Source organism: Myiozetetes cayanensis, unplaced genomic scaffold (assembly GCF_022539395.1).
Source record: "Myiozetetes cayanensis isolate MyiCay16 unplaced genomic scaffold, myiCay2020 scf28, whole genome shotgun sequence".
Lineage (NCBI taxonomy): Eukaryota > Metazoa > Chordata > Aves > Passeriformes > Tyrannidae > Myiozetetes > Myiozetetes cayanensis.
Genome location: NW_026087499.1, coordinates 3,257,070 through 3,282,453, shown reverse-complemented (window position 1 = coordinate 3,282,453; position 25,384 = coordinate 3,257,070). Strand labels below are relative to the sequence as shown.

General features: G+C 49.3%; 1 protein-coding gene across 2 annotated transcripts; it reads left to right on the top strand.

Moving 5' to 3' along the window:
* Positions 1-5,634: 5,634 nt before the first annotated feature.
* Positions 5,635-23,981, top strand: GPR157 (G protein-coupled receptor 157). 2 transcript variants are annotated; one of them, XM_050322477.1, is made up of 6 exons: positions 5,635-5,782; positions 8,549-12,444; positions 18,338-18,551; positions 20,064-20,258; positions 20,800-21,051; positions 23,219-23,981. In XM_050322477.1, the coding sequence occupies exons 2-5, from the start codon at positions 11,558-11,560 to the stop codon at positions 21,013-21,015; spliced, it is 1,512 nt and encodes a 503-aa protein (XP_050178434.1). In that variant the 5' UTR covers positions 5,635-5,782; positions 8,549-11,557; the 3' UTR covers positions 21,016-21,051; positions 23,219-23,981. The 2 variants fall into 2 exon arrangements, with proteins under 2 accessions (XP_050178434.1, XP_050178433.1); XM_050322476.1 differs by having other exon boundaries at positions 5,635-12,444.
* Positions 23,982-25,384: the final 1,403 nt, after the last annotated feature.

Genomic DNA, 25,384 nt, shown 5'->3' with positions numbered 1-25,384 from the left:
TGTGTTTTGTCCCCTGAGCAAGTTAATTGACCTATTTTAAGTGGCTTTGGAAAACTGAGGCACCAAAAAATATACATATATTTTGAGTATACAATGAAACTTATTAGTCCATTTTGTGGGGCACTCTGTGCTCCCCTGTGCTCTGAAGGTAAAACACCAGTAATCTTCCAGTGGCTGGTACAGCTCATCTCTTAATGCAAATGGAGAGAAGTTAATAACACATGAGCCATTGTTTTGTTTCCAGAGAGAGGCTCAGCTGAAGGAGCTTATTACAACTGTGGGACTCAAATTCAAGCTTTCAGTTTTATGTATTTATTGTTTTGTTTTGTTTTCATCTGAATGTATTGTAGGAGAAGTGACCAAGGCATCCAACCCATGCCTGGCCTGTCTGAATCTGCTTTCTCCCTGAAGCAAGAATCCTGCACCCAGTGGACAAGAGGCAGCTTTGGTAAGATGAATTAGAGTAAAAGAAACTTTATGCTACTGAAAATGGAGTTTGAATCTTTTCTCTGGAGCCTTTCTGTAAATGTTCTCCCCCGGTGATGGGAGTCTGCTGTTAAACCCCCTCACAGGGGAAGCAGCTGATGTGCAAGACCCTGAGCTTGTTTAGAATGTTGCAGTGCACTTGTGATGAACTGATCAGATGCATCTTACAGGGGATGGCAGCCCTTTCTGTTGTGTAAGCAGGTACAGCCCATGTCATACACTTTAGGGGTAACAAATGTACAAAAGAGGGTCTGGCCTTGGAAAAGAAAGAGAGGCGTGTCCTGAAGGAAGTTCTATAAAGATCCTTCAAAGCCCTGATGGAGGTGGAGCCTGAGATGAACAAGGAAGAGAGGGCAGAACTGCTGTGACCCTAAAATCTCTGCTCTGGATCAGCCTGGCAGCATCTCCTGTCCCAGCAGACTCACCTGGGGGCCAGGTCAGGAACTTCTTGGGTTGGATAAAGTTGTCTTTCCCAGCTTTATGCAGGCTGTCAACCCACAGGTGTCTGTTTGGCCTGAGGAGCTGGAGTGGAGATGAGACTCCTTGCAGCTCTGCTGGGTTTCTGATCGATGAGTAATTCCTGCGCATTGCTGGGCTAATGAGTCACGGGCTGACGTGTGGCTCGGTCCTCCCAGCTCTGCAATGCCCTGGACTCTGCCCAGGCCTCTCCCGAGGTACTGAGTCAGCAGAATCCCTCAGTCTGGTGTCCTCAGCTTGCACTGGCTGCTGCAGAGTGGAGCTGGCTGGGAAAAGGGGCAGCCCTGCTTCCAGGAGCTCTGGCAGCACCGCAGCCTTGGATGGGGCCATCACCAGGCTCCACTGCACAGCTCATTACTGGGAAGTAATTTTGTCTGGGGCAATTCTACACAGAAATTAATGGCACTTACTCAGCTGCTGGTAGAGCTGTGAGCTGTCTATACAAGCTCCAAAATGACAATTCCTCAAAGAGCCTCTCTAGGTGCTGTAGGGGGAGAACTGGTGTTTGGGGTTACCTGACAAATGCCCACAGAGCAGGTTTAACAGAACATTTTGGCTTCTGTTTAAACCTTTGGGTTCAGTCTGTGTGTTTTACTTCAGTTAGAGAAGGTATGGGGAGGGAATTGTGCAAAGGAAAGGGGTAACATGCAACAAGTCTGGTGTGTGAACTACAATAGTAGTGCATCAGCTTTGTGGGTAACACAAGTGCAGCTCTTCTTCTGGCCACTGAGAATGGGCTGCTGTAAAGAGCCTGCAGTCCAAGTTTAAGATGTTCCTGCTGGACATCTCTGCTGTCATTTGGGAGAACAGGGTGGAAAAAGGCAGTGAAAGCTCTGTTACTCATTGTTGCTGCAAAGGGAAGAGCAGAATTTCCTCGAGTGCAAAAAGCAGAGGGCTTTTTTGTTTGTCTTCCTGTAAAAAGGGGATCTCAAAGAAAGGAAGAAGTTGCCCTGAACCTGGCAAAGAATGAGTTGTTTAACTCTGCTGTGGGCCTGAGTCTGAGGTACAGTGTGAGCTTGTTCCTCCCAGCAGGGCATGTGGAGAAATTCAGTAGGTGATGTGTGTATTGATTCCATGGCTTCATCTTGTTTTGATGTGAGGATTTAATATTGCCTAAGCCAGTGATATTAGTCAGGCTCAGTGAGATCCCAAACGAGGATTCACTTGGGTGAGAGGTGACAGATTTTCAATATGATGCCTTTTAAGGGGTGGGAGGAGACTGTTGCTCTGGGTTTTCTTCACAGCATCCTCGACTGTGCCATGTTTTATGGAGCTTTTGTGCCTGTATTTCCTGGAGTAGGTGCTTGAGTGACAGACACAGCTGTCCTGCAGATCTTGGGTAATGCAACAACCTGAGCTCCTTCCTGGATGTTCCCTCTTATATCTGAGAGCTTTTGAGCTTCTCAGAGTGCAGGGAAGTTTGTGGGAAGAGGCTGCTGGGGGCAGATCTGGCTGCCATCAGCAGTGTCATCCCAGGGGCTACAAAACCACTGCTGCTATTTCACCTGTCAGCTGCAATGAGACAGGACAGCCTGTTGCCCAAATTGCCCTGTGAGCTGAGGGACCAGGTGGAAATCAGCCAGGTTTGGAATGCAGGTCCTACAGGTACGAACGCTGGCCGGTGCCACACAGGACCCGTTTCCCTTGTTCTGTCACCTCTCCTGCGGGATCTCTGCTCTCTGTGAAACACAGCAAGACAACTGCTGGTGCTGGCTGAGCTTTTCTCAGTTCTGCTCCATTTTCAGCAGCCTGTGACTCAGTGCAAAGGTGTTGTCCTGTTTCCTCCTGAGCCTGAGCGTGGCCCATGGGAGTGGTGGCCGTGTGTGTGAGTGGGGAGGAGTCCTGGCTGTGTCCAGAGAGCCGGAACTGTCTGGGTGTGCTGTGAGTCTGGAGCAGGTGTCTGCACCTCTCTGCAGCCTCTGCTCACCTTCCCTGTCCTGGATGAGGCCAAGGAGCAGGAAGATGGGATCACCTGGGGGTTTAGATGGACCTCAGGTCCTGCTGCCAGGTGGGATCAGCTCCTACCACAGAACTGCAAGGAACTGGTAAACCTCTTTTGCTGTCTGGGGACCTGTCAACTCATCTCCTAAGCAAAGTTTTCTGCTGGGTGATTAATTAGGAAAAGGCAAACAGGAGTTGTTAAGCAGCTTGTGTGCTGTATTTGGGGAATTGGGATGCTGCAGGGAATTTGGAGGGGAAGAAAGTGGTAGGAGAAATATGATAATAACGGTGCTTAATGAGCATTGCCAAGAGTCATTAGCCCAGAACCATTTTCTGGATGGCTCAGCAGATTGCAGGAGTTGCAGTAGAAGGTGGGATAATACAGCACTAGCCTGAAAACTTCTGGGGACACTAACCCAAAACTCAGGATCCCACATATTGCGGGATTTCTATCAAATCAATCAGAATTTATCAAATGTATTCTTATCTAAAAAGGGGAAGCCTGTCTGTAACGCTGAAAGTCAGGAAAACTGACTGTAGTTGGAGAAGCAAGACCTTTCCTCTCCTACCTGGAGGTTCATAATAGGAAGCTTAATTTAATGTCTAGATTTAGTGAGATCTTTGTCTGTCCAGGAGCAGATGGATCAGATCCAACTGGCACATCTGCATTTAGGATGCTGGTCCCTTGCAGCTGAAGGCTGGAGTAGGTTTTTTTGGACCAGGTGAACAGTTCTGGTGTGACTTGCTACTCAGGCTTGCTTGGGGTGCTGGGCACGTGTTTTTTGGGGCTGTTCTTCCTGAGAGATTTGAGTACAAGGGTGGGTTTGCTGCTCTGTGTTCTCCCTCAGGATTGAACAACAGGGAGATCAAGAGGGAAACGTCCAATTTCAGCTGGATGATTTGTCTCCTCTCCTAAAGCACTAGGAATAGGTAGCAAGCAGCAGAGGGGAGCTAAAATGATTTGCAAAATTAAAAGCAGGCTCATTATTCTCTGGATGACTCAGCATATTGCAGGAGTTGTAGCAGAAGGTGGGGTAATACAGCACAGGTCTGAAAACTTTTGGGGGACACTAACCCCAAGATAGAAGGTTATCCCCCAAAACATCTTTTCCTGGCCCTGTGGTGCTTGACTTTTTAGTGGCTCAAAGGAAAGTTTTACAGTTCCCAAATTCTGCAGCCCTGTGTGTCCCCCGAGGAGGATGAAAGATGAAGTGATATCTTCCTCTTCTGTACCAGACTGTTTTGCTCTCCTGTAGCTGTGCTTGTCCCTGACCTGTTAATTGCCTTTGAGATGGTCTGGTTTGTTCTGATCCTGGTGGGAAATGCTGGAGGGATGATCAGGTCATTGTTCAAACAAAACAGTTCCTTCCAGAGTGGGGCACGTTTGCAGGACAGGGAGGTGGGTACTGTTGTCAAGTCTTGATTTTCATGTTTTGGAATTGTTTGTTTTTTCCCTCAGGGTGAAAAGGTTACAGTCAAGAAGTGTTCTGTTAATTGACTGGTGCTGTCTCCTGGGAGTGGAGCCTCTGTTCTGTCATCAGGATGCCTGGTGGGTGTGACTGTTCTCAGCTGTGCAGGTTGGTTTGATGTGTGGTTACAGCGCCTCATTTCACCTTTGTCAGCCTCCTCTGATATTACACAGAGGGCATGAGCTTTTCCCATCACCTGCACTGCCATCCTGTGTGATGGAAGCCACTGAAAGCTGTCATGGCTTAGTGCACACAATAAACCCAACAGTTTAGTCTGGCAGTGCAGGGATGGCAGGGCTCTGGTAACCTGCTGGAAGATGGAAGTGTCATTTCACTGGGCAAAACAGGGTGAGAGCAAGGAGCAGTCAGGAGTCCCAGCTCGCTCTGTCTTGGTATCCAACCACAAACCAGGTTGTGGTGTTTGTAATTGGTGACCTGGTGCATTAGGAGGGGGAACAGAAGGTCAGAAGTCTCCGAATATACAGATTTAGTGTTGCCAGCGAATCACTGAAAGAAATTAGAGGCTGGTGAGAGCCAGTGAGCTCCTTGTCCTGCAGCCTGTTGGACCTTTATACTCAAGGGTTGCATAAGAGGCCCTGGAGCAATAACCTGCTTGTAGGGCTGTGCTGCAAGAGTTAAGGAGCTGCTTTGTCCTGGAGGCTGTTTTCTCACATGCCCATGTGTTTCCAGGAGCTGAGGATTGCAAGAATGCCAGATAACACCAGTTGTTGTGTCTCTCAGGCTGTTCCACGAGTAAAACAGGAAAGTCCAATGGGTTTCAGTACAGGTGAGTGTTGGTGCCTTTCTCCTTTGTGTTCCCAGTGAGTTCTCTTTCTGTCTCCCTGTGTGTGACCCCAGACAGAGCTGTGCAGTCAGGTGAAATCACCAACAGCTTCAACAAGTTTGTGTCTTTAAACTGTTTCCAGATGTTTGGTGGGTATTGTTCCACTCTCCTGCCCAAGAAGTGGTGGTGTGTGAAATGTGGGAACTCATTGCAATAAATAAGGATTGCAGACAAGTAAGCTGGGCTTATCTTGGTAATATTTGTAATTCTCAGAGGCCATGACCAAGATCTGGGGGTAAGGGACAGGGGAACTGTCACTTTATGGGTTTGAGCCTCCTCTCCCTTGAAAACTGGTGTTTTTTTTCAGTACTGCTGCAGCTGCTTCACTGACTCTCTGTTTGTCCCCAGGCTCTGTGGACGAGCAGTTGAGGATTTCCAACGACCTGCCATCCTCGTGTGATGCCAGCTGTGAGTGTTTCTTTGGCAGTGTCTTAGCTGGTTGTTGTGAGCAATAGTCAAGGAAGCAATCAGCAAGTATACTGCCCTAGAAGTGCTGCACATTGTTGGGCCTGCCTCACCTCCCTGGCTCGAGCTGGATGGGGATCCAGGCTGGGAAGCTGCCCAGGTGTTGTGTGTGGAGCTGGAGCTGGGGGTGCTGAGGGAGCAGAAGGCTGGTGTGAGAAGTGCCACGGGATGTTCCATGTCAGAGGAGACAAAGATGAACACACTGCAAGTTTTTCTTCTTTCTTTGTCCTTCCCCCGTGCCTGTCCCTGAGTGTCAAATGTGTCAAATGCCAGCTGTGGTTGGTAATGCTGCAAAATGCAGCACTAGGTGCTGGGGGAGCAGGAAGAATCATCCCAGCACTGGGAGAAGGGAAAGGCCTTGCCTAAATCTTGTTTAACTTTTCAGTAATCACACAGAGGATAAGAGCTTACATTTATTTCATTTAGACCAACCAAGCTGCTTTTGCCTTGTCCCTGTCTCTCTCACTATGACCATCAGTTCCTGGCTTTTTGTGGGAAGAAACAGGGTGGGTTGTCCCTGGTAGATGGCCATGAAGATCACTGCAGGAACTGCCACCGTGTATTATGTGGAAATGCCCTTTCTGGTGCCCTTTCCCAGCTTGACTCTGCCCTGTACTTGAGTCTGAGCTGGGTGTTGGCTGATTGGGACTGATGCAATGACTGGAATGTGGTTGGGGTGACAAACACGTGGGGTTTGAACCTGTCTCACTGTGTGACTGCTGAGCAACTTCCTCTGTGTTAATAAAGACAGGAGGTTTGAATTCCAAGTTACAAGAGAATGTTCTGCTCTCTGAGTTTCCTGCACAGAGCTGGGCAAAGGATGAGAAGTGTTTTAAAATCCCTTTTTGGAGTCATGTTTAGATTTTGGACTGTAGGTTTACTACAGCTGTGTTATTTATTATATTTATAAATTATTATTTCCCTCCAGTAAAATTGTCTGTTTGCTGGTTTTCTTTCCACCTGTTCCAAGTAACTTGTGTGAAATACCTTGAGTGAGGTTTTGAGCTCAGCAGCCAAGGAAAGCTGATCTGCATCCTGACTCCCTCCTTGGGGCTCTCATTATTAGCTTTTATATTCCTGTCTCATCCGTGTTAAAACCACAGGCTGGAGGCAGCCCTCTCTGCTGCAAAGTGTGCACCTCCAGGTCAATTTACAGGAAAAACTGCACCCCAGAAATCCTACAGTTGGGCCTATTTTCTGACTATCAATTATATTATTTTTACTATAAATAATGACAGTGGTAGGAAATTAGCATTGAGGGGTTGCCATGAAGTTCACTGCAGAGACAGGCCCTTTGTATTCCGTGTAAATCCCCTTTCTAGTGCCCTTTCCACGCTTGGGTCTGACCTGGGTGGCCTCACAACCAGCTCTGAAATGCAATATCTTTTGCTTGTTCATGGCGTGCCCTGTTTCATTATGAATGCACAATATCAACACCTTTATTTTTCTCCACACAGCCCCAGCATGAAGGAATATCCCTTGTTAATCCCCTCATTTAAATTTGAAATTAAAACCTATCACAACACTTGGAGCATCCTTTAATTCCTTGATTGTCACTGGCTTCGTTCCAGCACTGTAACTAATTACATTCTGCCTGCAAAAAAATCTCATTGCTGGTGGCTTTGACTTTTTTTTTTGCCCTTTTTTTTTTTTTTTTTTTTTGAGAGCTGCTGGCTTGAATTCTTGTGCCATCTCTGCAGCCTGACTACACATTTTTATGCTAATGGAACTGTTTCAAATGACTAAGCATCTCTGCTTGCTGGAGGGATGCAGTGTGGTGCTCTGCAGCAGGGGATGAGGGTGTCCTGCTTCAGCAGTTGTGTGCAAACACTCTGCTCTGGGGTTTGCTGGAGGTGGAAAAGGAAAGCCTGGAGTAAATCCCAAGTCATCCTGATCCAGCAGGTTTTTACAGGGTCTCCTTTGCCTCGGGGCCACTCCTCTGTCCTCACGCTGAGCCTGCCAAGAGTTGAAAATGCGTCACTCCACCAACAGTTGTGTTGGGTGGGTCTGGTTCAAGGGGATTGTTTCAGGCCCTAAGGAATCCCAAAGAGCCAGGCTGGAGCAGCAGTTAACATGCCACAGTTTGTACCCAGGCCCTGGAAGCAGCTTGGAGGGCACAGCCCTGTCACTGCTGCACAGCAGAGGGGTGGGAAGCAGGAGGAAGGAGGGGATTAACCTGCAAGTAGCAGCAGTGGAGAAAGTCAGGGTGTTTGGTCTTGCATGACCAGGATAAAGTAGGAATTCACCCAGCATTTGCTAATTCCAGAGGACTTGGAATGAACTAAAACTAATCTTAGTTAAACTTATTTTCAGCTGTTGCAGTGACATGAGGGCATCTTGGGTGGTACTTTGGGTTTTTTTGTGTGACCCCCATCTGGTCCCTGGGGGAGAGTGGGAGCTGTTGGTGTTGAGATTGGATGTGGTGTCTGCACCTTTTTGACTGATTTGTTGCTTGGCATTCTTATTGACATGTAGGAAATATTTCCTTGTGGTTTGGATTTTTTTCATTTGACCCTTCTAAATCTGTGTGAGGAGGGTTGTTTTCTGGAGGGGGGCAGGTAATGAGAGACTGTTATGAAGATTCTGAGTGATCACTCTGGAATTTTCTGAGCAGCCCTCGATGTCTTTCAGCAGTGCTGTATCAAAAGCTGGCTGTGTTAGTGCCTGGCCAAAAATGGAACAGATGGGGTTAATGAAGTCAAGGATTAGGTCCCTAATCTGTGCCAGGACTGCTAGAAATGTAGGGGGTTTTTTTTGTTTTTTTTTTTATGTCACATGCTAGAAAAAGCAACAAAGGACAAGCATGAGGATTTTCACCTCTCTCAGAAGCCTTCTCTTAACTATGCTCCCCTGGCTTTCCTTTCAGCTGATGCAGTGAACCCAAGGATCAGGTGATGCCTTAGAAAAAATGGTCCCATTCTCCTGGAAGTGAAGAGCTCAGGTGCTGGTAAAACTGTTGGCTGGCTTTCTGTTGTTTTTATTTTATTTTTTAAACTGTTTTACAGTTCCAGAGTTAGGTTTCTCTTTCCAGAGACTCAGGTGTAACTCTTGGCCAGGTGTTCTGCCTGGGGTCTGTGGCAGGGGAAGGTTGGGCAGGGTGCATTTAATTTGGCATTCCTGTCAGGGGGTGGGAGTTGGGTGTCTGATTGCTCCCAGACTGAGCCCTGAGAAGCTGATGGGTATAAGAAACAGCTGTATTGGATTCCTGGGTTGGAATTTAGCTTCATGGTGGTTTGAAAACTAAAGCATTAAAGAGTTCTGGTTATTTCAATACTCATCTACTTTTTGTTTGTTTGTTTGTTTGTGTGTGCCATGAAATTGGACTCAACCTTTTTTTTTCCAGGCTCCTTCTTGAAATCACTGTCTAAGCTGTGGGCAGGGGTGGGAAAAGGTGGCCAAGGTTCATCTGCCTTTATGAAGAGCTTGTTAGATCAGGACAGTGATGATGGGAGAAAACACTCCTGCCTGGACCAGCAGTGACCTCTTGTGGGTGCAGAGGCTGCTGGGGGTGCTGGGAGCTGGCACTTGCAGGCAGAGGGTGTTAATTCTCTCTGTGGCCTTAAGGTGGACGTGGTGAAGGGAACTCGGGTTCCCTTGGCTGAAACGTCAGAAACAAACAGCTCTAAGTGGTGCAAAGTCTCTTTTCTTCCTCACACGTGTGTGCTCTGGACTGGGATGTGAAATGGTGACTTGATGGTTCAGGAGGAGCTCAGGCTCCTCTCCCTGGTGGACCCTGAGCTGGCCTTTGAGCAGATCAGGGGAGTAAACCAGAGCAAGAGCAGAACTCCTGTGCTCATGTGCTTTTTCTTGGAGTGTCTTTGTCTCTGATGAAAAGCTGCCTCACTGACCTGGCCCTAAATCCAGATTTCACAGTGCTGTAAAGCAGGCCTTTGTCTGGGATATGCAGAGGTGCTGGGGGGGTCTCAGCTCCTAATAATCACCTAAAAGTCCTAAGGCATATGACCAGGTTCCTAGTTAATGGAGAACTGTCTCAGCCCAGCTTCCTACCAGCTGCAGGGGCACAGCAAAAACTTCTTGTTGAAGCCAGTTTGTAAAAAAAAAAAAAAAAAAAAATTTAAAGGTTATGATGTCAGTACTTTCTGTCTCCCAGTGGAGGTAAATTTCTGCAGCTACAGCTCAACCAGTGCTGTGTAAGATGCAGAGTGTAGCCTGTGTGTCAGATAGCTCTTTTAGTGGTTGGTGAGAGGAATTCAAGTCAGGAAAAAAAAAAGATTTTTTGTCTTTTCACCAAACACCACGTTGCTTCATCTCCCTGTGCCTTAAAAAGCCTCTGAAAGAGAGGCTCTCATAGGAGATTTTTCATTGTGTCTAAGCCACTTGCTTAGAGTTTTTTGTTTTTTTTTTACTTCTGAGCTACAGACAACGCTGCCTTTGAATTGACATGTATCTTTGGGCAGTTTCCAAATATTTCTGTTCTCTGGACAACTGCAGATTCCTTGGGAGCGAAGGTAGGAATGTGTATTTTGGGCAGAGACAGCTGCACTGCTCCCCTGCAGCTGGAAGGTAACAACCTCAAAATGCCAGGAATGCCACGGAGGTGCTGGATGTCTTGGCTGTGGAGATATCAAGAAAATGAAAGGTGGTGGGAATCCTTAGTAAGAAGTTATTTGCCTTTTATTCCTCAGTTTTAAAGCACAAGCTCTTTGTCTGTGCCCTGCTCTGGAGTGGTGACTTCTGTGTGTAAACTTGCCATATTCCTATTTTAGAGACCCAGCAGAAAATCCTCTGCCCTTATCCTATTTCTGACTGCTAAAACAAAGATACATTTGTTTGTTCCTGCAGCATATGATGACCTGACAAACTGCTTTTTTAAAAAAGTGGGGAGAAGGGAATATCTGAATTCCAGCCACACAGTTAGGGAAATGCAAATTCTGGGTTTATTTTGATTTCGCTGTCTGGCAAGGCCTAATTAACACCCAGAAATAAAAGCAACACTCCAAAGCCCCAGGGTGTTTGATGCTGTGGTTTGTCTGGATGTTTGTGATAGTTAGGGGAGTGTCTTGTGCTACAAAAGTGGGGAAAGGGGAAACCAAACAAGGAGGAAGAAGACAAGAATGTGTAAGAGCAACAAGTGGGAGTGCAGCCTTGACAGAGCTTTGTCTTGGGGTTTTTTGGGGTGGGTCAGATGGTAGCTAAAGAAAGGCTGGAATAATGATAAGTTAAGAAAAGCTATTAGTGTCAAATTGTGTCCAGGTCAAAAGAAGTGATTTAAAATGTTGAGAACTCTCTCTCTCAATTTGGAAGATGGGAACGTAGAACTGAAAGGACACCGTGGCCAAAAGTGACATGAAAACTTGAAATCATTTGTGGTTTTTTTAAGGTGTTTCCATCAGGTGTGTTGTCTGGGGTGTGTTAGGTGGCTGCAGGGTGCTGGGGGAAGCTTGGGTGGGGACACCTGGTTCTACAGGTCCGAATAAACCTTGTTAAAACCTGAGTTCAGCAGGGATCCTTCATGGCTGGGAAATGATTAAACTGTTCGGGAGAACAAGACACCTGAAACAGCAACGCCCTTTGAAAATGGAGCACATTTACATCAAAGGTGTAAAGTATGAGTTGTCTTGTGTGGAAGCCGGTGAAGGATCAGGCAAACAAGGACATGCTTTCAACCCGTGAGTTCTTTGAAGGAGAGGCGGGGTGGGGGAAAGCTCTTTCTTATCGACAGAGCTGTAAAATCCGTTTAACACGGGGAATGAACGCTCTGTTGTGTCTCTCCTGAGGCTTTTCAGCTCCGCGGGTTGCAGGATGCTGCGAATCAGTGCTGGAATGTGGGAGGTGAAGGTAACACCGGTGTCACCTGGCCAGGGTGAGGGACCGGTGGTGTGTGTTGCTGGTCCGATAAACCTTTCTTCTGGGCATGGGAACGTGTTCCAGTGTGCCCTCGAGTGTACATATACATGTGCAAACACCGATAGAGGTGGCTCGGAAGGGACAGGCGAGCTGTGCGCTGTCCTGGGGGGAAGAAGGTCCCGACAGTAAAAGTGTGGAGTCAACAGTGAAAATGAGGAGACGACAGCAGAGCGGGCGTTTATTTCTGTCGCGTCCTGTCGCGGCGGGGTTTTCCCGGTTCGAAGGACGGAGGTGTTTTCTGCGCCGCGGGGCCGCAGCCGCTCCGCTCGCAGCGCGGCTCCCGGGGCCGCTCCCTGGGGATTCCCTCGGGATCCAGAGGGGGAGCGGGGGGGCCGGGCCGGGCTCACATGACAGCGGGGGCGGGTCGGGCCCCGCCGCTGCCGAGCCGGTCCCGGCTCCTGCCGCTCCTGCCCTCCCCATCCCATCCCATCCTCTCCCGTCCCGTCCCGGCGCTCCCGCGGAGCGCTCCGGTCCCGCCGCGGCTCCTCCATCCCCCGCCGCTGCCGGGACCGCTGCCATGCCCGCCCCGCTGCCCCCGACGGAGCTGCTGGGCTCGGAGCGGGCCGTGGTGCTCGTGTCCTGTGTCCTGTCCTGCGTGGGCTCCTCGCTCCTGCTCTGCTCCCACGCGCTGTGGCCGGAGCTGCGGACGCGGCCGCGGCAGCTCCTGCTGTACCTGTCGCTGGCCGACCTGCTCTCGGCGCTCTCCTACTTCTACGGGGTGCTGCAGGACTTCGACAGGACCTCCTGGGACTGCGTCCTGCAGGGCGCCCTGTCCACCTTCGCCAACACCAGCTCCTTCTTCTGGACCATGGCCATCGCCCTCTACCTCTACCTCACCATCGTCAGGGGCTCGCCCACGGGCACGGGCTTGCTGTGCTGCTTCCACGCCGTGAGGTGGGTGCTGCCTGCTGCTCCTGGGAGGTGGGGACCCCCCGACACCCACCCCGTGGCCAGGAGCCCCCGCTGCTCCGTGCTGCGTGCTCTGCTCCGCGATGGAGCGCTCGGATGGCCGCTGGAATCACCTGCGCCTCCTTTAAGGATAGCGCCTGTGTCCCCCTCTCAAATTCCTTTTAAACACGGATTTTGCTGCCTTTTAACCAGCCAACCCTGCTGGTTCCATCCCCTCTCCCCCCCCTCCGCCCTTCCCAAGTGAAGAATTGGAGACGTGGAAAAAGTTGAAAATGTTTTTTGCTCAAGGTCACACAGAAAAATCTCTGGCGAGTTACAACGACTCTAAAAATCCTGGCTTCTGCCCTGACATCCGGGAAATAATACCCTAAAACTTGTGCTTGTGATACCTGTCTGCCAAAACTCCCGTGTTTGGGGTCTGTTTCCATGGGTCCCTGACTTCCCTGGTGTGTGGATCCTTCCCCTTTCCCCGGGCAGGTTGCTGTAATTCAATACCCACAGGAGAATGCTGTCTGCAAGTGATGAGGCTGCTAGGAAAGCATTCTGGAGGTTGTTTTGGCATGTTTGATTGAAAGCAAGGCGAACCAGACCGCGGTGTAGCTTTCTGTCTCGGTTTCTGTTATTTAGGGAGCTGATTTTCCACAGCATGTTTAGTAAAAGCTTTCATTATGCAATTGGAGCTTGTGGAATCATGTGCTACGTCCACGCTGAGCAAAACAGTGATCCTTTAGTCCTCCTTCTTGCCAAGCTTTTGCAATAAATTATAAGAGGAATGATCTGGTTTAAAAGGGGGGGGAAAAATAAAGTAATTGGGACGAACACCAAATTTTCTTTGGTTTCTTAGTCAAGTATTTGTCACCTTGTAGTTTCAAACAGCAGCAGTTGGGAGATGATGGAATTAGAGCCGAGTCCAGGTAAGGATGTGCCACAGAAAGACTTTAAGGCTGAGTGTGAATCAGGGAGGAACTTCAGTTCCTGCCCTACCTGTTCTAATTGCTGCCTGACAGCAGGGTCTGTGTGTGAGGAAGCCTGAGGTGACTGGAAACACCAGATTTGTTGGTGGTGAAGCTGAAATACGATGCAGTGAGACAGTGGAGGAGCTTTTTAGGTTATTTAATCTCAAGTGAATAGAGAGCTCTGAGAGCCGTGGAGAGGCTGGAGTGCCAGTAAAGAGCCACAAGTTGCTTAATGGACAGAAAACAGAAGCCTGACTCCTTCATGGCCATGCTGGCTCTGTCAGGAGACATCAAAGAGTTGAGGCAAATCTGGCCTATTTGTAATTTTCTTGCCTGCTGATTGTTTGTGGGGCTTTTGCCTGTGTTTGTTTCTCCATCTGGTTTGATGCCCCTCAGCCTCGGTGGCTACAAAGTGCACAAAGGAACAGGCAGAGTCACCAAAACAGCGTTGGTTGTAATCTCTACACCCTTTAAAAACTGGAAAAACCCCAAAAGATTGCTCTGCTTTGTGACACAGCTCAAACTGAGCTGCCTCTGGGCGAATCTGTAGCTTTATTTTCAGTTCTTTACAACGAAAATAAAAAGCCATCTTCTGCCCTTGGGGTGGGTCAGCACCACTTGCTCTGTTCAAAAGGGACAGCACTCACAAAGCACCTGTTGTCAGGTGCTGCTTTGTCGAGGCCTCCTGCTCTGTGCACAGACAGTGTTTAAAGCTGCTGCTGCTTAGGAAAACCCAGAGGAAAACAAGTGAGGACCTGCTCTCTGCCCATCCCCTCCTGACACGTCACCCTGCTTCCCTTCCCTGCACTTTGATGGGCGCCCGAGAACTCAGTCACGACGTGAAATTCGGGATGCAACGCTTGCAGGTGGCTCCCCCTCACCCTTTCCAGTGCTTTAGGGTTTCACTGCAGTGCTGGTAGCCTAAAAATCTATCAGAACCACTTCTACCCATGGATGCATTAGTGTCTTTTCATATATCAGTTGCAGGAGGCAAATGTGGGAGACCTGTCTAGGCCAAAAAGAAAGGTGACAAAGGTGGGCGATGTCTTAAGGATTTAAAGTTAAATTTCCACTTTTTTTTTTTAATTTTTTTTTTTTTTGTCTAGGCGAGAACCTGAGGGGTTTTTATTCCCCCTCCTTGCTTTGTAGTTTGCCAGCAGAGTCATGCAGCGACCATTGTGTGAAGAGTCATTCCAAGACACCTCTGGAAGGGATCCAAGGCAGGAAGGAGTTTTGTCAGGCGTGTTTCCCATTCTTCAGGAGCAGCTGCTCACAAGGGGTTTCTTAAGACCAGTGCTTTGTTGATGTTGGGTATAACCAGAGACTTCATTCTTTAGCTGAGTGGAGCTGACTAAACAGATGTTGGAAGTCAGTACCTGACAGTCTCCGTAGGGAAATGAGGATGTCACACCAAACCTGTCCAACAGGTTTCATGTGGTAACACATCCACCTCTTCTGCAGCCTCTGTGCAGGTTTTAAACTCGTCCAGCTCAGAGGAGCTTTGAAAAGAAGGTTACACTTAGCTTTGGAAATATTTAGGCAGTTGTAAAATGTGAGGTCTGGCATCCAGAGTGCAAAGCACCAGGCTGCCTCGTGTTCTGAATTTCTAAATATCGAGTGTCATCTGGTTGGGTGATGTCAGCTCTGTGGTGAGAGCAGCTGATCCAAACTCAGGCTGAGGAGTGGACCAGACAGACAGAACCCACCTTGGGATTGTTTTTTCTTGGCTTTTGACAGCAATTGCTGAAAACTTTTTTTATTGTCAACTTTTTATTTATATGACAAGTATTTTTATTTCATGATCAGGCAATGCATACAAGCATATATATGCTTTACTTATGTAATTAATAAATAATTAATATTTAACAATTATAAGCATATTATAATTATAAGCATTGTTTGTATTTATATATGCATATAAATGTATGTTTATTTATATATACAGTTATACCATGCATTTTTACATGTACATGCATGTCCACGAAGTACTTGGGGTCCTTTCATGTACTACTGTCCTGTTCATCTCAGTCCTTGCTGGGCTGTCTCATGCATGCTTAAATTAAGGCAGATTTGCTCTGGAGTTCTGCTTGCAAGGTGTACTCAGAGCTCTTTTCCTGGAATGTTGGCTGGGAGATCCAGGAGACTGATTTTTCTTTCTCTACAGAAGGATAAATTGCTGGCCCCAGAAGGAATTGCCCGCAGTCCTGCTGGCAGGATGGCTTGTTGCCTAACCTGTGCAGGCAGGTGACAGCAGATCACCTCTTGTGAGAGCCTCTAGGGAGGAAAAAAAGCAGCTGTGCAGCATAAATCAGAATGTGGTTATTAAACAACCTGACCCAGGCATGCTGAGGACAAGGAAACGTCAAGACAAGTCGAGCTGAAGAGTGGTGGAGTTTAGGGGTCCTTGCCTTGCCTTGTTTTGGTGTTAATGTGCAAGGATAATAGTGGGTTATATGGTGGGTTTTCTTTATTAATCCATTACTAGGAGCTGTATTAGGGGAATAAGAAGTGTTGTATCTACCTTAGGGACGGGATCTCCAGCCTTCCTACAGAGGTGCAAGGAGTTGTCGTCTTCCCCTTCTCTCCCTCTCTGATTGTGTTTAGATCCAAGAGTACTTTTGGGAGGCCCAGCCTACATAATTGCTCTTGGAGGCTCAGAGGAACATTTCTGCCTCTCTGTTATCTCGGATCCCTTTCATTCCACTCTCTGCACAGGCCTTGGGTGATGAATGCTGGTTCCTCAGTTCCTCCATTCCTCCAGCTGGGTGTAAAAGCACTGGCATTTTGCAGCCCTCGTGAATCTGCCCTTCAGGAGTTCTTAAGAAGGACCAAATCACCAGTCTCAGTTCTCCTTTCCAGTTTCCTAAAGTAGAGCTGAAGTTCACTGAGATGTCTGATTACTTTCTGGATCCTTTCTGACTTCGCTTGGAGCTGGTCATCCTTTATCCTTGGTGTTAGTGGTAAACATCCATCTGATCCCAACGTGCTATTCCAGTGAAAATCGACTGCCTGCTGTGCAGCAGTTTTCTTCCACACTCTTTCCTTTTCCCAGTTATATAGTGAAGATTTTTGGAAGTCTCTTTCCTAGGGGTCTGTTATTCCTGCTGTGGCTTCCCTGGCTGTGTCTGTGTGGACTTGGGCTGTTTTACATCCACACGCAGTAACTCGACCTGCTTTTACCGTGATTCTCTTTCAGTTTCAGGTCACTGTTGAGATGATTATTTAGAGAAATTAGTTTCTTAATTTGCTTCCTTTTTCTTGGTACTTGTGTGCCTTAACGTGGTTTCTCTAAGGAAATGCCAGTTCTCTTGAATTCTCTACCTTGGTGCTCAAGAAGTTCCAAGTGAGCTGAAAACAGAATTGTTTTCAGAGAAATCACCACTTTTACCAAAACGAGGCGTGAATTGTGTGGAAGCTGTCACGGTGGTGGTGACGTTTGGGATGTTTTTAGAAAGCCTGCTCTGATAACAGCGCGGGGAGGGCTTCCTGCAGCACCACTGTCCTTAAATAACAGCGCTGGCTTGGATCAGCACTGCCTGTTCTGAACTGAACATTGAAACAAAATGTCCTAAACGTGCTGAAGAGTCGACTCTGACATTTTTTACAGTGTTATATTTGCATTTGTTTGTTTTGTGAGGAGTGAACCCGGACATTATTTAAGAGTGGGAAAGGGGGTATTTTCGGAAATCTAATATCATGGGATTATCTCTGATTCTTCAGCTGGAATTTCAGATAATCTGGTCAAGGCAACTGCTGTTTGCCTGCATAGTCTGGTGCCTGTGGAACCCATTTTTGGGAGGAAGACCCTTCCCATGCTCTCTGCAGCTGCTCCAGGCTGTCAGTGGAAGGCAAGCATGACCCAGAAAGGCACCGAGAGCAGGACAGGCATGGATTTGTTTTCTCTGCACCTGGGGGGCCCAAGGGGGGCTGTGCTGGGAGCTCAGTCTGAGCACTCTCAAGCATTTATGGCATCTATTGAATGTCCCTTGTCCCTCTTCAGGCTGCACAGGGTTTTTCCCTGAGGATGGCCGTGGGGAGGGCAGCTGATGCACTCAGCTGGATGCAGGGCACTCTTTCAGCCATGGTGTAATTTTCATGTTTCTGTGGGCTCATGGAATTTTTGTCTTCTTCCTCGTGGCTTCTTGTGGGCAGCCCAAGCTGCTGAGTGACAATTCATGTGTGTCACCACAGTTGTTTTTATTCTAAATGCTTCCTTATATTTGCCTCTGCTGTCAAGAGAGAAGCCAAAGTCACAGCTCCAAATTATGAGAATTCCTCTTGGCATTCTTAGCTTTCTGCTGTTACTGCCAGTGCTTTTCCTTGGGAAGAAACTTGCTCTTTGTCCTTCAGAAATTATACTTTTGCTCCCAAAACATTGCCTACACCTCCACTGAAAAGCAAAGCAAACCAGAGCACTGATGGAATAAAGCCGTGGATTTCTTTGTGTGCTGGTCCAAAGTGCCACTTTGGAATCAGGGTGTGGGATTTGGCTGCTCGTGTTCTGAAAGCCCTGAGGGAGGTGACTGAGCCCTGCAGGACAGTCACATTGTGCAGTGCTCTGGGCTTGGCAAATCCTCAGCCTCTCCTGTGTCCAGGGGAGAAGGGGAGTAGGTGGGAAGGTCTCCTGTTCCCCCTGGGTGTGCTGTGCAGGCCAGGTCAGAGTGTAGCACATCATTACACATCTGTCCTTCAGGCCTGGGGATCCAAATCCCTGTAGTGGGTCCTTAGGAAGTGGGATTTGCAGTCCACATCCGTACACTGTCTGTTTGTCAGCCACTTCCCTTCAGCCTGACACAGGAGTGCTGATGTCTGGAACAGGTATTGGCATCCTGGCTGATGAAGAATCCCTGAGCTGAGGTGTGGGGAGGGACTAAACCCAGGGTGATCTTGGCTTCACCTTGCTCTCTGTGTTCCCTCCTCAGCTGGGGTGTCCCCCTTGCCATCACGGTGGCTGCTGTTGCCCTGAAGAAGATTGGCTACGATGCCTCCAACGTTTCTGTGGGCTGGTGCTGGGTCAACCTGGATGCCGAGGATCGTGTCCTGTGGATGCTGCTGACGGGGAAGGTTTGGGAGATCCTGGCCTACGTGACCCTGCCAGTGCTCTACATCCTCATCAAGAAGCACATCAGCAGAGCAGTGAGTACTGTGCTGTGTTCAGCTGGGCCTCCTGACTCGCTCTGTGGTCCTGCCCTGCCACGCTCTGCAGGTTTTGGGCCACATTTAGCAGCTGCACAGGCAGGAATTGCTTCACAACCCTGCAGTGTCCCCACCCCTGGGAGCAGCATCACCACACAGTGACTTAGCACAAGGATGTAAAAGCCTTTTGAGAGCATAGCAGGGGTCGTGGGATGTTCGTGAGGGAAATGCTCAGTCCTAGGTAGGAATTGAAACAGGGCGTGAAGGACAAAATCCCGCTTTAATCGGTGTTCTGCAGACTTATCTAACCTCAGTCCTTGCAGTATCAGAAAGGGTAGTCTGTGTTTATGAATGGTTTGTGCTGGCAGCATAAAGCACTGTTTGGGAGTCTGGGCAATAGGCACCTCACACACACTGCACAGGAGACACCCTGGCCCGGCAGGGTTTTGGAATTCAGAGCTTTGTTGTTGCTGTTCCCTGTGAACACAGAGAATTAAAGCATCTGGGACAGCATTTGCATAACAGAGACATCTAGATTGAGAGTGGCAGAAGGAACTGCATTCAAGGATTCCTTTTATTTCCTCTAAGTTGTATTAGAGTTAAAAAATCCCTCTCACCCGTGGAAAGGAAAACGCTGCCGCTGCACTTGTGGTGCAGCTGTGGCAGTTGCAGGAAGGGATAAACACAAACCTGCTTAGGGCAGAGCTGGAAGAACAAGGGTAGTTTTAAGCAGCCCAAAGTGTCCTGGGAAAGGGGAGTTGGGAAGGGTTTGCTCGTGCCTGTCAGCACCACCTGACGTAACCCCGACAGGACACCGTGTCCCAGCCGCTGTCAAAGATAGAAGTGTGACCTCCTGGAAACCTGACCCCCCAAAAAAGCCTGGGCTGCTGCTCCTGCTCTGCCAGGGATTCCTGGGAACTCTGCTCTCCCTCCCCACTCCAGCCCTGAGCCCGTCCTGGGAGCAGAGCTAAGGGCAGGCAGCAGTCCCTGCTCTCACTTGGGGGTCTGAGGGTCTGGAGCAGCACCTCGTGGAGCTTTCTGAGCTCCATCATCTCCCCCCTCTCCTCATCCCTGGGGACTTTGCCAGGCCTGGAGCTGCTTGCTGAGCTTCTGAACTGGCAGGGAGTCTCCCACTTCCAAGGGAGAGCAATAGGCAACCAGAGCAGGGCTTGGGCTGTGTTTTGGCTGAAGCAGCAAAACTATTTTGTGGAGCACCACGTTTTTATTTATATTCTTATGACCTGTCTCAAACATCACCCAGTGATGTTTGCAAGTATAAAGCTTTAGTGGGACTCTGGCAAGGGCTGGATCTCCCTCATTTGCCACTCCCTGGCTTCAGCAGGAGCGTTTGTGCTCGCAGAGGCAGAGTGTGGCCACTGCTCACAGCCGAGCCCCTGTTAAATTCCTGCAGGATGCAGAGATTTAGCTTGCTCTGGAAAGAATCCCTGGAGCTGAATGTGCAGTGTGTGTGGGTTTTTGTTGATGTTTGCTCTCTCTGCCCCTCCCTGGAAGCACGCAGCTCTCTCAGAGTACCGCCCCATCCTCTCAGGGGCACCTGCATTCCAGCCCCGGGCTTCCATAGCGGACAAGAAGCTGGTTCTCATCCCTGTCATCTTCATCTTCCTCCGCATCTGGAGCACTGTGAGGTTCATCCTGACCCTCTGCAACTCCCCTGCCGTGCAAAACTCAGTCCTGGTTGTCCTGCATGTGAGTATTCGCCGGGAAACGCATCGGGAGGAGGATGTGGGAGGGAGATGAGGTTTTGGTGCTCTTCGTGTCACAGGATGCTGTGCTGTGAGAACACCTGCTCCCTGCTGGCAAGTGCTGCCCTGCCCGGGATGCTCAGCCCCAGCAATGACTCCAGCAAGGGCAGCGATTCCAGCAGTAGCTGTTGCAGCAGCATCTAGTGGCTGCAGAATAAAGCTGCAGTGGGGAGGGATGGACAGCGCCAGCTGCCTGCAGAATCAGCTCAGCCCAGGAATGTTGGGTGTCTGTCCCTCAGGAGAGCTCAGCCTGCTCCTGCCCTACCCCAGGCTGCAGCAGTGCCAGCCCACAGCAGCTCTCTGCTCTGCTTTTTGGGTCCTTTTCACGGAAAAAAAGAAAAAAAAGCTTTATTTTTCATTTGTTTTCTCGTTGATGTGAAGTTGGTGACTGTCATGCAGCTGGTCTGACACGATGTGTGCTCTTCTCTGGGTGGGGGGAGTGCCTGGAGGAGCAGCACTGGTTCATTCCTTTCTTGCCCTTGCAGGGAATTGGTAACACGTTCCAGGGAGGTGCCAACTGCATCATGTTTGTGCTCTGCACTCGGGTGGTCCGGGCTCGGCTGCTTTCCTTCATCTGCTGCTGCAAACACGACGAGCTGGACTGGCCTTGGCAGAGATCAAACAGCTCCTGGCAGCGCCCAGAACCCCACAAGGATGTGCCAGGCCCTGAGCAGACAAAGCCACTGCTTTCCAGCACCTGAGCTGCCTCCACCTCGGTGTCGAGTCCTCCTTTCATGGTAAGAAATCCCAGTGTGAGTCTTTCCTCCTGCCCTGCCCGTGCTTCGTGGTCCGAGGGGTGGGCACAGCTGTCAGTAGGCAGCTGGCAGAGGGGGAGGTTTCTGCTGCTGCTGGGGGGATTCCCTGTCTGACTTTGCAGGTCTTAAACCATTTACAGAACTGCTCCACCCCTCCTTCCCCTGAGCTGGGGTGGTGCTGCTCCAGCTGTTACTGGAGCCTGAAAGACAGGACACCAGTGAAAGCTGAAGAAGAGGAATGAGTGGCTCTTTTTTGATGTAGAGTGCCACGTGCACACACATTTCATCAGCACTGCACAGTTCAGATGTTCAGTGCCCCGAGTTTTGCTCGTGAGGGAACACAATCCCTGCTGCCACTCATCATGAAAGGGAAAAGGAGGGGAAGTGATTCACCCAAGCTTGCCTAGAAAGTCTCTGGGAGCAAAATTTTGACAGAAGTTCTTAAGATGGGGCACTGAGGTCCTTGCAGTGCTGTGTAAGCTGGGATGCACTGCCTCTTCAGAGAGAGTATGAAACCATCTGTGTTCCTGCAGTTGGACTCACCCTGCAGGTCACACTCAGTCCAAAGGGCTGAGGCTGACAGGAGCTGCCTGCCTGGGCCAGCGGGGATGGCAGGGGAGGAGCATCCTGGAGGGAAGGGGCTGTTGGGGATGGCAGGGCTCTGAGCTGGACCTCTCCTGCGTCCATCTCCTCCTTCTCCTCCTAGACCACACAGCCCCCAAAAAACCACACAGGGCTCCTTCTTTTCAATCAGTTGACACTTTTGATTTGTACACCAGGTTTTTGCAAACAGACCAGGAGCCCTGTGAGCTGTGTGTGGAGGCAGGGAAGCTGTCTGGCTCCAGCCACTCCGGGCCCCTGGCTGTTCCCAAGCTGCTCTTATTAGTTTATTTTAGTCACGTTAACAGCAAGCACAACAGTTACATGATCCAGAGCTCTTAGGGGACTGTAGGCAGAGGCAGGTCCTGTTATTTCCTGAAGCCTTGGCATTAGCTTTATTATTATATTAGTATATTTAAGCCCCGTGCTGCACAGGCTGTGTAAACACAGGAGGTGAAGCTCTCAAGAGCTCAGAACCCATTTAAAGGGGATGCAGAAGGGCTCTGCTCTTTACATCCCTGGAGACTTTGAGAGGTAGGTGGAAACATCTTATCTTTGCCATAGATAACTTCAAGAGGGTTTGTTGTGGGTTTTTTTCTCCTTTTAAAAGGCTTTTTTAAGCTTCTAAAAGCTAAATAGCAACCTGGGTAGCTCAGCTTCGTGTTAGTCCCGTGAGGTCTGGAAAGAGGAGCTGTGTTAAAGTTCTTGTAGAAAGGCAGGATAGTAATTTTTGAATTTTATGAGGCTTGGAGTTATGCTGTGTTCTGGTTTTTGGAGCCAGCCCTGAAGAGAGGAAGTAAAATTGTCACCAAATTGGCTTAAGGGAAAACAAAGCAAAACACACGCACAAAAACCCAACACACACAAAAAAAATAACCAAAACAGATTCCATGTTCTCAGTTTGCCTTTTTCCATTACAGAGCTCTGAGAAATGCTTTTGAAGGAATGTGCAGCTCACCAGAACACGGTTCCAGCTCCAGGGGTTTCAGGGAAGCACGCTGGGCTGTAAACACCAGCGAGGGGCCACAGTGGAAAGTCTGTGACATCTCTGACATCCTCCTGTCAGCAAGGGCAGAGAAAGGAAAACAGCCAACAGAGGACCTCTTAGAAATGCCTGTGGGTCCTAACACTGAAGCTGAGGGTGGCCTAAATATGAAGGGAGATGGGCTGATAGGGGAGGTGACGTGTGGAAGTGCCTGGCTGCTCCTGGCAGGTACCCCTTGGTCTCTGGATGAGGTGTGAGTGCAGGGCAGGTGCCTCAGGCGCCTGTGGAGACGGCTCTGATCTCTCCCCTGCCAGGCATGCACTGGGGAATTCCAGCTCAGGTGTTTCTGGAGGTGGCTGAGGTTGTGGTGCCAGGCTGGGCTTTAGGAATGGGTCCATCACGCCCGTTCCAGCTGCTCCAAGGTGACACCCCTGGGGCTGGAGCTGCAGCAAAGCCTCTTCCCCTGGCTCGGGGCACACCTGGCACAGGCTGGGCCAGGCCCTGTGCAAAGGCTGCAGGGTGGGGGGACAGTCCTGGGCTGTAACTGTGCTTCCTTTTGTGCAGGTGTGGGATCACCCCGGAGTCCCACAGAGGGAGCTAAAGCCCTGGGGAAGGCGCCGCTGGAGAGGCTGAGCAGACGGAAAAGGTCCCAATCCTCCTTGCACTCACGTACCAAAGGCTTCGGTCTTCGACTTTGCTTAGGATCCTCTGGAAGGGACTGTGTGACTGTACTCCAGTTTCCTGGTTTTCTCCCCTTCTTCCCCTCACCCTCCACTGTAAATCTTAAAAATCGGTTTGGGGTTTTGCTTTTCTGCCTGACGAGGCGAACCGGGCGGTGAGTTCTGAGGTGAGCGAATATCACGAGGACAGGAAAACTTCAGTAGCTGCTGAATGGGACTGTGCTGGGCATGGATTTCAGTCCTAGTGTGTGAATCTTCCTGGGAGCTCCAGGCTGGCTCCTGTTCTTCACTGGAACACGGACAACACAACAATGTGCAAACAAACGTGTTTGTTTGGTTGGTGGTGGTGGTTGAGGGTTCCTCTGCATGGTTTATTCCTCATCCAGGTACTCAGGGGTGTTCCCCAGAGCCTCCAGCAAGGACAGCCCTCCCAGCAGTGCCTGGCCAGTGCCCTGAGCTCCAGAGGTTCTGTGCTGAAGGCTGCAGTCCGTTCCTGCTTTGGGAGAGTTGCATCAGACGTGGGGAGGGGACAGGGTTTTGTTTGCTACTTGCAGATAATGGTTTACCTTATTTACGGCTCCTCATTTGCCTGAGTTTAAAGTATTTCTCCGACCTGTAGAAAATAAAGTTTTGTTTCTTTACCAGGACCCTGCCCAGCATTGCCTTTGTTCAGAGAAAAGAGGGTCTCATTTGCTTCTCGGTTCCAGAAGCCCCATGCCTGCTGCTGTTCCCTGCAGAGTTCCTATTCCTGAGGGATCAGACTGCCATATCTGCCTCTTGCTCACTTGACTGGAAGCCTTTTATGCAGCTGATAAAGCAGTGTTTGCACATATGACTTATTTCCAGGCAAATAATTTATTTCTTTCTTAATTCATCACTTCAGCTTGAGGCTCCAGTTGTAGCTCAGTGCCCCAGGTTATGCTCAGGACTGCATATGATACCTGAGCCGTGACTGAACACGCAATTCCTTCCCAAAGTGCAGGTGGAAAGGCTGCTGATGTCACTCTCTTGGTGTGGGATGTCTCCTAACAAGCCCCCTCAGGGCAGGCATTGCAGTGAGCACACTCTGCAGCACGGCTGCCTGCCAGCTCCTAATCCAACCAGTGCTTTCCTGGAGCTCACCACTGAAGTTCTCCAGCAGATTTGATGTCCTGAAAACTAAATTAATTTCCCCCTCACCCCCAAAGATACCAGGGTTTCATAGGACTCAGCTTTTAGCACAGACAGTTGGGCTGTGAGTGTAAACAAATCCCTGCACAAGTGCTTGGGAGCTCTTGCCACGTGGTGGGCAAGTGCAGAGGAGAGAAGATCCAGAGGTGAGTTAATGTCTTCAGGCAAACACTCTCTGGGATGAAGGGCAGATGGAAGGAGCCCAGTGCTGTGCAGAAGCTGAAATGGAAAATGTGCTTTTCAAATGCTTGTAAAATGAGCTCTTTGCTTCTTCCTGCCTCTGTCCTGTGCCCAAGTCCAACAGGATCTCAAGTGCTGAAGGTGTCACACCCCTGCAATTGCTTTGAAAGTCCCAGGGGAAGATCATTCACCACCCTGTCTCCCTTCATCAGTCTCTTCCAAGGTCATCCCAGTGCCAATTACTACCTCAGGGATGTGATCAGATTCCTACTGTGTTTGGCAAATCCTCAACCTGTTCTGCTGCCATAAGCACATATTTAGTCTGATGTAGGATTTCCAATGGCAAACCTACATGTATTCTTTGATTTCTGCATGTTTCAAGATTATTTCTTCAGGAAAGGAATTTAAAGACCACGACAGAGAATTCTCCTTCCTTACAATTACTGAGTGTCAGAGCAGTTGTCATTCTGCCAAGAGGTTCCAGCAAAATGACGCTGTCTTTAAAGACCAGTAATTCTATGAAGGAAAATTGACTTTTTTTTTTTCCATTTTCCCACCCCTAAGGCAGAATTTTCCCTCTTGGCAAAAGATCTGTGAGGGTGAGAACGCCACCAGTTGCTGACTGAGCTGTAATCTCAGCAGCTGTGACACAGGAGCTTTCTTAAGGTGGGATCCACCATCAGATATCTCAGGGCGCTGT